General features: G+C 43.9%; 1 protein-coding gene across 2 annotated transcripts in view; it reads left to right on the top strand.

Moving 5' to 3' along the window:
• Positions 1–7,430: 7,430 nt before the first annotated feature.
• Positions 7,431–12,532, top strand: part of PDS5A (PDS5 cohesin associated factor A) — a 74,426-nt gene continuing 69,324 nt past the window's right edge. For both annotated transcript variants that reach the window (XM_088524760.1, XM_088524761.1), the window contains exons 1-2: positions 7,431–7,569; positions 8,272–8,442. In XM_088524760.1, coding sequence (XP_088380886.1) covers positions 7,543–7,569; positions 8,272–8,442 — 198 coding nt within the window. In that variant the 5' untranslated portion in view covers positions 7,431–7,542. The remainder of the gene's footprint in view (positions 7,570–8,271; positions 8,443–12,532) is intronic.

Genomic DNA, 12,532 nt, shown 5'->3' on the forward strand with positions numbered 1-12,532 from the left:
GGTACACATGAGCTGCCTTGCCAAATTCAGATAGGATATAAATAGTAGTATAAGATGTAAGTAAATTTGTAAGTGGATACATATCAGACTACTTTACAAACAGCAATCCCTCTGCTGGCATTTAATATCATCACCTTCAGTGATCACTGCCACCATGGGCCCCTTTTTTTTAATTCAGTCATCAAGAGTTCTCGGTTAGAAATCTTGACTAGCATGAACACAATTTATTTTTAAGCATTCATATTTATTGAGTCTATGCCTTTTTTATTTCTGTATTTGTTCTTCTCTTGTCTGGTCTACCTCTGGATTTGTCTACTCAATACTTGATGCTCTGTGCTCTCTTTAGATACCAAACCATCAATTGTCACTTTGTTAAATACTGGCTCAAATACCGTCAGCTAGTCTCTATGCTGACCAATGTAGCTGTTAACAAACACCATGTGTTGCCAACTTCAACATGAAAGCTTCCTTTTCATTCCAAATACCACTTGCCATTTTTTTTTTCACCTGTGACCATACCATTCTGGACAGAAGTCATAGGGTTTGTATTGAGTATAGACTAGGAACCAGAGGGAATAGACATACAGAATAGCATCTGAAGCTTTAATTTTAGTCTAAATGCATACACTAGTGGTTTGCCATACATTTTGAAATTTGGAAAATCTTCTACCTCTAACATTCAATTCAGTTCCAAGCTGCTCTATCATTATATTGTCAATGTACTCCTTTGTCGTGCTGCCTGACAACCTGCATGTATGCAAACATCTAATACATCTACTGAAGTAGAATCATAAGGAGGAAGTGACAGGAGCTGCAGAATTCAGGTTATTTTATTTTATAAATTCAAATTGTTTTTTACAAAGGTTTGAACTTCCAGCTTTCACATTAAAGTTCCCCACATATTTATATGGTGTAGTATTTTAACGAATGGTCCCTCATGCAGTTCACAGAACTCATTGATTGAATCATTAGCTGCTTTCCTAGCAGCATAAACCTGTATGATCAATATATTCCCTGACTTTGTTCAAAGGCAAATTGTATTGAATCTATTGCTCACAGAGTCATACCCAAACACTTTGAAGCCTCCTTGAGTATGATAAATGCAACCCGTTTTTAAGATTCTGAATAGTACACCACACATTTATCCATCATCATGAAATGACCCCATCATTTCATTACAGCTCTGAGATTTCACACACATTCATCAAACATCTCTCTTTGACTATAATGCTAAATTCTCTCTCCTCACATTTCAAGATCATATTCATTTATATAGCTGCTTATCATGCTTTTCTTTACTGCAGGCAGCAGTCATTATATCGGTGGAAAGATTAGGAACAGCATTGCAAATACAATCAGTATATTTCATGTCAGAAGCTCCTTAGTTGGAATTTGTTAGTGCCACAGATTAACACGTTCTTATTTTTTTAATGGATCATAGGCCAGTTCTCATCTCATTGAGAAAACAGGAAGGGAAAAGCTGTGCCCAAATCGTCTTCCCTCCAGCAGGTAGCTGCCATTGATTAAATATATTACCAGACTTTCCCAATTTGCTGAGTGGCGTTTTGTCTATGAGTAGTCCCATCCACTCTAAATTCCCCAAATCTACTTTGTTTATGATCGCCTAGTGTTAACCAAACAAGTGCCTCATACCGCTTTTATAACTACAGATTTCTATGCAGCCTGACTTCACTACACCAAAAAAAAAGGGGATTAAAAAAGAGGATTTTACAAATTTGAAAGCTTGAACTTGAAATAGACTCCTTTTAAGTTATCTTAGGCTGATGACATAATGCTCTTTGTAATAACTGCTTATACTGTGCAACAAATATTAGAGAGCTAATAAAAAGGTAGTGAAAAATCCAGTCTATCCTTGATGTTGTATAAACAAAATAATTAATAAAAGTATAAGCTAACATCATACTAAATGGTCTATCTATCATAATCTGTCCAAAAGAAACAGGAAGAATTTTAAGAGTAGTTTATTCAGCTATGGTTTCCCCTGTAAAAGTCTGAAAAAAATTACCTCAAAAAGCAGAAAGATTTGACTGGTGAAGGGCTTAATTTTTGCTGTACCGACTTATAGATGTGAAACCCAAGAAATTATTGATAGTGACAGGAAGAAAATTGAAGCTTTTGAGATGCGGTGCAAGCAAAGACTCTTGCATATGTCTTGGATAGAAAAAGAAAGATAAATGGTCATATTAAAGATATTATTGGAGAAAAGTAGACTTGGTTGTCAGAAATGAATAGGTGTAAATGTATGTGCTTTGGACACATCAGGAGTAGAGATGGAAATAACCTTGAGAAAGTAATTATGGAATGAATGGTGACAAGTCAGCATAATAGAGAACAGCTCTAGGAAGGAGGTGGATAGATGATATGCAGTAGATTGCTCTGCCTGCGCTTACTGAATGCTCAGAAGTTGAATGGATCAAGGAGGCTTCTGAAAATTTGCCTGTGTGACCAATATACAGGTGCTAATAACTTCTATTTAACTTGCAAAAAAAAAAAAAAAAGAGAGAAATATAACTGCAATTGTTCTGCCAGTGCAGTATTTTGTGAATTACAATTGTGTGCACAAATACACACTTTCTTCCATTACCTTAACAGTACTTATTTTTAAATGTGACTTGGTACCATACAAGCTGGCTGCAAGTATAACTGCACTATTTCCAAGTGACTGAAAATAAGGACATTTTCAGATGGCCTATGAGAAAGAAACCTCCTTAGCAAAAAAACAAAGCAAGATGACACTTAGATGGATTATGGTGAGAGATCAGTTTCTAAGGAGAAAAATTATCCATACAGCATTTGGACTTTCCCTTTACTCAGACCTGCCGGTACCCCATTTATGCATGTTTGGTGTCGCTCTTCTCTGTTCCAGGGAATCCCCTTGTGTCTCCAGCTGATCATCTTCAAGTGGTAACGTACATACAACGTTCTCTAACTTTCTATGAATTTTTGCTTTGAACAAAGCACCTTGCTTCTAAAACCATCTGTTGCATTTATCAATGCAATCCAATGGGTGGGAGATCTTTACTCCTAGTTTTGTCAATCAGTGTAGCTTATGAGGCACATGCAAAGCCCTGTTTTCAGGGCAAAATATGCTTCCTGGTCTGCTCCTCCACGAGAGGAATTTCACAGGAATATATCCCTCTGGAATGGGATATATTTTGGAACTCTTATTATGGTAACATCATGTTGTGATGAAGCATATCTTTGATTTTGGTCAGTGTTCTGGTCACCATTCTCAATTTAGAGCAAAAGTAAAAAAAAAAAAAAATAGAGGCTACAATATTAACTGGAACAGCCGCGTGCAACTACATATGTGAGAAAATCAACAAGCAGACATAGATATGGAGTAAAGAAGACCAGAAACAGAGACTAATACCAAAGTTAAGAAGATCAAAGACAAAGCTTCCACGCAAAACTGAGGGCAAAAACAAATGGTTTTCTAGAGTTTAATTTATACAAGTTCAAGGGAACTTGTGTACTGCAAGAAAAAAAAATATATTATTGAAATAAGATTTCATGGAAAAAAAAATCTGTTTGTCATCAATTTCTCCTCATGCCAAAAAGCAACCTACTAGATATTGAAAACTGGCCAAATGCTAGAGCTGAAAACAAGTAAAGGATGATTTTTTTTTCCCTCTTCACCTACTTGACGGTTCCTTAAAAAAATACAATGCCGAAGGACCACGCTCCACTACCTTGTTCGACAAAGCAGGACCTTCCGAGAGCAGAGTTATTAATAGGAAGGGCTTGGCTAACCCACCAGGTAGAATTTCTTCCTTGTTCACCCAGGTGACTGGCAATAAGACCTATTCTGCAGTTCAGGACACACTATGGCGTCTTGATATGAATAGTTAGTTCTTGGTCATTATTGGTGTTCATTCTGTACTAACAAAGACCTGAGCACAGCAATTAAGCTGTTCTGGGAAGCGGAGGATAGCTCACCTTAATCAACAGGAATTAAGGGATTCTCTGTGCTGAAAACACAATACTACTATATTGAGTGAAAACACTCAATACTATCTTCTATCTGAAAGCTGCTTTGTTCTGAAAACCTTGTGCTGCAGTATTTCCCCTACCAGTTATAAAGCCACAATCTTCTTTTCCCATTCCAAAAAGAAAACACAAGTGGAACATACTTCCTCCAGAAGAGTGTTCATCAGCTTCTGCTTTAGTCTCCTTATAAATTACACTTGCAATGGTAGCCTAAAATATTTGAATACATGAAAACTTCCAAGAATTAAACGAAATGCATGGATTTCAATGCATGTTTGTCCAGACAGGGACTCAGTAAAATCTTGGTAAAGATGAAAGGATTGGGTCTTATTATTAGGCAGCGTCATCCATTAAAACTCAAGGATCATGTGACTCTGGCTACAGCTGTAAAACAAAAAAAAAAAAAGCAGAGTCAAGTCAGGGCTAGCTGCCTGTTGAAATTAGAAGGGTGAAGGCCAAATAAGCAAAGGCAACAAATCAGACAGAGCGGCTGCAAACATATCTGCAAGCAGCTTTCTGGACTATTGAGATTAAGAGTACCGCAAGTCAGATTATCCGAAGCTTTTATGTTTGCGCATTCTGGAAATGCCATGCATATATCCAAGCTAACTGGCAGTTAAGTGGTCATTCACACCTCCCTTAATTGGGTCTGATATCAGAACCACATGCTTTGTTTTAGCCTTTCAGAATTTCATATGGCGCACAAGTATATATCCCGCTGCTCCTCTCCTGGGGAACGGTGGAGCCCTGCCTAATCATTCCATGATTACAGCATTTGCACCTTCTCCTTCCCTCACCACTTGGCCTGATCATCATTTATCTGACGTTTATTCAGAGCATCATCTATATCTGACAGGCAGCACCTCAGTTAATGGCTGTCCTAAGAGCCCTCGGCCTATTTTCAACTAGCGTGCTGGCAGCTCCGTGCACCAGCCAGGCGGGCTTTGCCGCGATACCATGGACTGCTCGGTGGAACAGGCTACCCGTGCAACTGCATCTACGCTTCATGGCTAAGGCCTCCATCAGTGTTGAGACAGAACAGTGGTGAAGTTTTCCACGCTGAGGTGTTTCATGACTTTCTCCATGGTCTACCTCAGCTATGAAGTCTCAAGAGTAAGGAATCTTCAAACACTACTCTGTAGTAACTGCTAAGTTCACTACCCAAAGTCTGCAGGAAGAGACAGGGATCTTGGTCCACAACCAGGACTGTTTTACAATGTAGGGCTTCACAAACAGCTTACCCAAGATAAAATTAAGTTTTGGTTAAACGAGCAGACTTCAGCTGGCACTTTTGCCTTGAATTAAGTTTTTAATTGCAACTTCTAACTACATGCTTGTTCCAGAGTACTTATTTCTTAGAAAACAAGAGTTCACCACACTCTTGAGCAGAAAAGAGAAGCGTCTAGACCCACACATGAGGGCTCTGCACTTTGTTCAGTCTTCAATTAGACTAAAAGCACGCTGTAGGAGCCCAGCCCTGAGAGCCGTTCCTTCCTTTCCCCTTCTTTATGACCTTTACTATCCAGGTAAAGATGGAATCAGTTCCTGGGGAAAAGCTGTAATTATGAGGTAATAATATTATGACAGTGTAGATTATATTAATGATATATATGAAATGTGACTTTTTAAAGAATACACTTTTGCTTGAAAATAAACATTAGAAATTAAAAAGTTCAGATTCCAGGCTAAATTTCTATAATACAACACCCAAGCTATTTCAGTTCTGCCCAAACTAGAAGTCTGCCTAACTAATCCTTGCTTTATGTATTTTTTTTGTGATAAAAACATTCAATGAAGGTCACTGCAACTCTTATTTCTTCTATCATTTTTGCTGACTTATATTCTCTCTTTTTAAATCACAGACAATTTATACTTTATTTTTATTTTTAAGCAACAGAATATTTTTAGGATTTGTGATTTATTATGGTAATAAAAGTGCATTAAAAATAATAAAACTACATCTAGTGGATTCCTTAATTAGCATTCTGATTTGGGAAGCTTACCTAATGCAAGAAGTGAAAGATGAACCCTTAAAAATGTTTTTACAGCATGTATTTTTGATTTTTTACTAACAAGTACTAACAAGTAGCAGTTGATAACTGTAGTCCTGCATACATTGTTACCCCATTGCACCATGTCAGGAACATCAGCTCCAAGGCAAATCTAATCTAAATAGCTACTTTATTTTTTTTAAGGAAAAAGTATTAAATACTTGGTGTTGATTTTTTTTTAATCAGATCCCATATTCTGTTCTGATGGTCACCTGTCTGCTGTGAGTGCCTCCCTGCAGCAACGCTATGTGTTTCCGAGTCCCTTCAGCCTAGCTTCTTTTCTAACTCTGGCCTCACAACCAGATTCAAACCTCTTACTGGGGACCCTTCTAGATTTCCAAGTCAGCACTCGAGATCTCTCTGGCATCTCTTGCAGTCCTCAGGGAGGTTCTTCCAGCGTTGTCCTTCAGCGGGTTTCACGCAGGCCATGGCGGTTCCTCCATCTCCCCCGGCGGTACCGAGGAAGCACGTGGCGCTCCGGGCACCCACCGGGCCAGCTCCTCTCGCGCACGGTGAGGCCAGGCCCGTGGTGCCACCATGGTCCAGCCTGCCAAGAGCGCTGTGACTCGCCCACTTTGCATCCCCTACGGGCAGGTCTCTATGGCGAGGCCCAGAACAGGCAACGACGGCACTTTCAGTGGGTGATTGTAAAGAAAAATACGACCAGCTGGAGACCCGACATCAGTCGGGATAGGTTAAAAGGATCTTTCAGCCGCCGTGCAGGGACGCTCCACACGCAACGGGCAGGTGCCTCGTGCTCCGCCGCAGCCTCTGCAGCTTTGGCTCTTCACGGCGCCTGCCGGGCCTCGCCAGCGCCGCCCGGGCAGGAAACGCGGCTCGGGGCCGCCGCAAGGCCACGCCAGGGCCGGGCCCAGCGGGGCGGCAGCTCCGGCCGGTCCCGCTGGCGGCGGCGCCGCTGCCCACCCGGCCCCGCCGCGCGAGGGAGCGTGCGAGGCCCGTGGGGAGGCCGCGTCCCGCCCGCCCGGCCCGGCCCGGCCCCGCCGCCGCTCCGGGGCTTTGGGCGCGAGGCGGGAGGCAGCGCTGCGGCGGCCGCGCCCGGTACTGCCCCGCCGCCGCCCTGCGCGGGGCTCGCGGGGCGCTCGCAGCCCGCCCCGGCGGCGCGCGGCGCGGAGCGGGGCCGGGTAGGCGGCGCGGCGGAGTCGGAAGCGAGCCCGGGCGGAGGGCGGGACGGCGCGAGGGGAGGGGGCGGCGGCGGCGCGGAGGCTCCTCGCGGGCTGCTCTTCCGCGGCCGGGCGGAGAGCGGCACTGTGTCCCCGCGGCGCACGCTCCGCCCGAGCCGCCCCCTCCGCCCGGCCGCCGAGCAGCCTCCCCCTCCCCCAGGCCTCGGCGAGCAGGAGCCGGAGCGGGAGCCGGAGCGGAGCCGCCGCCGCACCGCGGAGCAGCAGCGGGAGCCGCCGGGGCAGCGGGGCCGGCGGGGCGGCGCGGCACAGCGAGCAGCTCCCGGCGCGAAGGCTCCTCCATGCTGCACCTTCCGGAGCTGCATGAGGTAAAGGCGGCTCCGCGTCCCGCTCCCCGCCGCGGGGGCGTGCGCGCCGGGGCCGGGCCGGGCCGCACTGGGCCGGGCCGGGCCGGGGGCGCTTTGTGGGCCCCGCCGAGGGAGTTGGGTGCAGGGCGGCGGCGGCGGCGCGGGGGGGCCGCGAAGTTGCGGGAACACAAGGGAAAGTGGAGCGGGGCCGGGGGGGGTCCCGCCGGCGCGGGGCGAGGGGGGCCGCGGCCGGGCGGGCGGTTTTGTTCGCGCCCGGCGCCGCCGCCGCCTCCCTGCCCCCCTCTGCCGTCGGCTCCTCGGGCTCCCGATAGTTTTGAGGCCTAAGCGCTTAGGCCGCGGCCGGCAGCGGCGGCGCCGCGCGGCCCCGCGCCCGCCCGCCCGCATCGGCGCCCGCCTGCCGGGCCGAGCCGGGCCGGGCCGGGCCACGGCGGCGCCCGGGCCGCGGCGCATCCTGCCATCGAGCCCCCGACTCCATTGTAGGAGCGGCGGCGGCCCCCCCGGAACTCCTCGCGCCGCGCTGGAGCGGCGCCGCGGCCGGGGAGGCGCCGCGCGGGCCGCAGCCGCGGCGGGGCGGGCGGGCGGCGCGAGGAGCCGCCGGCGCGGGGCTCGGCGGGGCCTGGGGCTCAATTGAGGGTGCGGAATGGAAAAAGAGGGTGAGAAAGTCGCCTCCATTCCGCTGAACTTTTGTTTTCTGGCCGATAGAGGCCGGTAGAGGACTGCGGAGAAGGAAAGTTTATCACCAGCGGCACCAGGATGGACTTCCCGGCTGCCCAACCGAAACCCACCGCCGACGGCAAGATCATCTACTACCCGCCCGGAGTGAAGGAGATCACCGACAAAATTACCAACGACGAGGTGGTGAAGCGCCTGAAGGTAACTCCTTCCCCCTCCTCCCCTCCCTCCCTCCCTGCGCCCAACTTCGGCGTCGTAAAGTAAACATTTCAGCCACGGAAGGGGAGCCACCGCGGTTCTCCTCACAGCGTCTCCTCCTCACCCGCAGACCTGTTCTCTTGTCTTTCCGTACAAGAGGAGGAGCCGTTCTTGGTAGCTCCCCACTGTGCTGCCTTGCCTAGGCTTTTGTGCGCCCTCTCAGCTAGAGTTGAAACAGTAAACTGCCAGTTTGTGCCTGAAATGCCCTCAGATTGCTGAGAGAGCGCTGAAGTGGGATTATAATGGCTGTAGATGCTAAACTACAGCCTTAGTGGGTGAGCTAGGAGGTTTCCAAGGGTTCTGGCATTTAATGGTTCAAGCAAGTGTGGTCGCTCAAAGCGGAAGGAGTAGATCTAGTTTAGGGTATTCTTAACTGAAAAAGATAGCAGTGTTTACAAACAGACTGGTGAGTTTATGGAGTTCATAGTTGAATCTTGAAACTGTTTCATATGCAAAAACTGCTTCAGACTTTGCTATTTGATAGAATTCACATGTGTTTTTCAATTTAGTATAAGTGGTGCTTGATAACGTGGCTAAATTTTCATAATCAAAAGCATTTGCTCTAAAAGCATCTTCTCTCTTTGTTTAACAGTGTCCTGGGGGACTGTGAGGCTTATCTCTGTTTCTTATCTTTTTAATCCCTATTTCCATTGGAAATCTGGAATATTAAGTCATTCAGTTTTTGTGGCACAATAGTATCATTTTTTTAACTCTGTGCTAAAAATTGTGATTAAAGTTAAGCATTGATCCAATATTGGCAGAGCTCATTTGTTAACACTGTGCTCTTTGGAACCGGAAGGTTGTCGTAACGTAGGATTTGGTCTGGTGCCCAGGGTGGAGATGTAGAAATAAGTTTTCTGAAATCAGATGTATTCTCACATCTGATTATATGGGCCTCATCACTATAGTGATTGAAAAACATAAATCGAAAAACATAACTTATGGTCTTGGCTAGTTAGTTAGTACAACTGAATATGTCTTAACTCTGAGTGTGAAGAAAACATAGGCTTCAAAGCAGCTTGGCATGTGTCAGTTATCTCTTGGAAATGAGCATCATAGTGGGTACCACATCGACTGTCTGTTTAATGTACAAGTCTAACTTAGTATTTAAAAATCTCTAGTGGAATATTGACAGCTGCAGGAGAAGAACCTAGAGTTTTGACAGAGACTTTGAATCAAAATCTGTATGGAATGGGGAGGAGTGCAGTTTTGAGGTGTTCATGCTAAATGTGTGTGTGTGTATACATATATTCCTCATTAGAGAACTTGAAGTGGTGAGCAATACTATTCCTGGATAATTGGAATAATAGGATTTTGAAGTCACGCATGTACCTTTCACTGAATTCACATCTGTGTCTTGGGCATAATTTGCAAGCAAAGAGCAGTTGTTTTTCGATTTTAAGTCTTATTTTTTTTTTAAATGAAGTGCTGTTAAGAATGACCTCAAGACTGCAGACTAAATTACAATGGGAATGAGTACTTCGTTAGTGCTCCCACTGTTACAGAACTGACAGATTTTTCCCTCTCTTATTGGTACTATTTACTCTGAGTTTTAAGGTCTTTTTGGTCAGCTATTGCCTTCACTGATACAACACAAAATTTGTAAGTACTCTATTACTAATAACTGAAAGGCTTTTTTTTTGTATTTTTTTCCTCTATTATAGAAATCCTATACATATAGTATGGACATGTAAGATATGTATATGAAATCTATGTTTCTTTTTAGCAACTTGATTTTTAAAAACAAATTCATGTGGGATTTTGCATGTGGGATTTTATTATGATGCAGTGCTTCAGTTGGAAGTGCTTGAAAAAGTGTGGTTTGGTTAAAAGATAACTTTCCACGTCTTTCTATACAGCTTGTAAATAGAGGCTCTTTTTGCAAAACTTAGAAGTTCAAGAATTGACCCTTGCAATTGACCCTTTGCCTTTTTTTCTAGCCATGTATGACCTAGAGACCATTGCTTTGTCGTCTTCTTTCGAAAAGATCTGTGTAGAACTTAGGTTTTGACCACTTGTCTTTGGGTCAGTCAGTGTACATTTTTGTTCTTTTACTTATTAAAGTCACGATCAACTTAGCTGGCTACAAGTTTGTGTCCATATTAGCCTTTTGTTTTTTTCTGTTATCACATCTGTATTTTTTGTGTCCAGACCTATTCTCGTAATGAAGGCTTTTCTTATTATTGGAACTTGAGATGTTCTGGGCACCTGTCCCAGAGTGCCTCAGCAGCAGCTTTTGTGCCAAGGACTTTTTAAAGATTTTTTTTTTTTTTAATATTTTCTACCCTCTGCTTGGGGTTATGGGTAATAAAATGTAGGCCAGCTTCATTTACAATGTTTTGATGTGGCAACATTGTATTATTGTGTGATAACATTAGCCTTGTCTTAGATATAGAAGTGCATAGAATTTTAAAATCAGCATGAGCCTTTGGAACATGAGGGATAGGAATGGCATCTGGATTGTGTGTGCGTAGGCTGGAGCACCAGGAGTTCAGGACAGAGGTGGTTTTGGTGTGCTGCATTACCCTGTGGAGCAGAACAGTAGGTTACATCTAATTTTGACTACTGAAGAAGCGGTTTTAATAATAATGTGCCATGGCTGGGGACAAATGTCCAATCTACAGATCCATTTAAGTCTAAGCAACTGACAGAGAATGGAGGCTTACTGTGAAGTAATTTGGCTACAAAATGTTTTGGGTTTGTTTTGTTTTAGGTGAGAAAACCTCTTTAGAGTGTGTCAGTTCATGTTATATAGTGATTGGTTTCAGGGCTGTAAAGAAAATTCTTGTCAATTCACTTAGGTTTGTGGGGAGAGGTAATATTTTTTATTAAACCTTTGGGTATAGATGGAAAACAACGAACAAGCTCTCAGGCAACGAAATCTTTCTTCAGGCCTAAAATTGAATCAGCAGCTAAATACAAGTTGCAAACAATTGTACTACCAATATTGTATTTCTTTAAGACAGCTGAATGTTGAAGGAGGAAGTTTTAGAAATTCAGCTTCTGCTTTGCTGCATCGCTTCTCTACAATATCAAATGTTTTAATTTAATGACTATTAGTTTTGGAAAAATTTCAAATGTATCTCATTGCCTTGTTAAATTCCAAATTCATATATTGTCAGTAAAATACTAAATCTCAGATACAATTTTCTTTGTTGTTATAAGAGGCTGTTTTGATGTTGCTTATATAAAATTTTGTCAGCGTGATGGGTTAAAATTACAATGGTATACTTAATTATTATACATATTCATACACTTAAAATAGCCCTATCAGTTTCTGTTAGAGGGACTTTGTAGGTAAAGCCAGAACTGCTGCTGAAAGAAGTGGCCCTCTCTGCTGCTTGTCTCTACCTCTACTCCATCTCCTCTCTATATGCATTTCTTTTGCATGGTAAAACTGGTGGGTGAACAGATCCGGGTTAAAATTTCGTGGGGGAAAAAAAGTACTGTGTTAATTTTAGCCAGTTTAATCAATACTAAAGATGCAAAGTACAGAAAAGGAACTTGTTGAAATCTTAGAAAAGAGTGATAGATTAAGTTCCAGTGTATATATTCTAGCAAAGTTTTCAGGCAGTATACGAACAAGAGTTTGCAAAATTAGAGAGTTTTATAAATTAGAGTTTGTTGAAAGCCTATGCAATTCTTTATCCCAGCTGGGATTAGCATTCTGGATTTTCCTTTTTGGCAGGAGGGAAGAGGAGTGCTCTCTAGGTTTATGATCAGGCCAGTAGTCTTGCTGCCATGGTACCACTTTGGCAAGATACTTTATGCGATAGTTCGTTGTCTTATTTATTTATTTTTAATCCCTTCTCTCCTGGCCCCTCTTCTTTACTTGGCCTAGCTTGTAATTGTCTGGATTAGTTAACGCTTTTAGTGTGCCTTGAAAGTCTTCCTTACCTTGTCCTAAGGCATTTTTAAATTACTTGATATGTGTGCCAGTGTGAAATGAACACTTCCTATCTTTCTCGTTGTCTTTCTCTATGTTACTCTCTTATTAGATCTTGATATCTTTTTAGTTGGCTTCTTGGGTTTC

This window comes from Tinamus guttatus, unplaced genomic scaffold, assembly GCF_059628265.1.
Source record: "Tinamus guttatus ecotype Peru unplaced genomic scaffold, ASM5962826v1 Tinamus_guttatus_pri_ptg000213l, whole genome shotgun sequence".
Lineage (NCBI taxonomy): Eukaryota > Metazoa > Chordata > Aves > Tinamiformes > Tinamidae > Tinamus > Tinamus guttatus.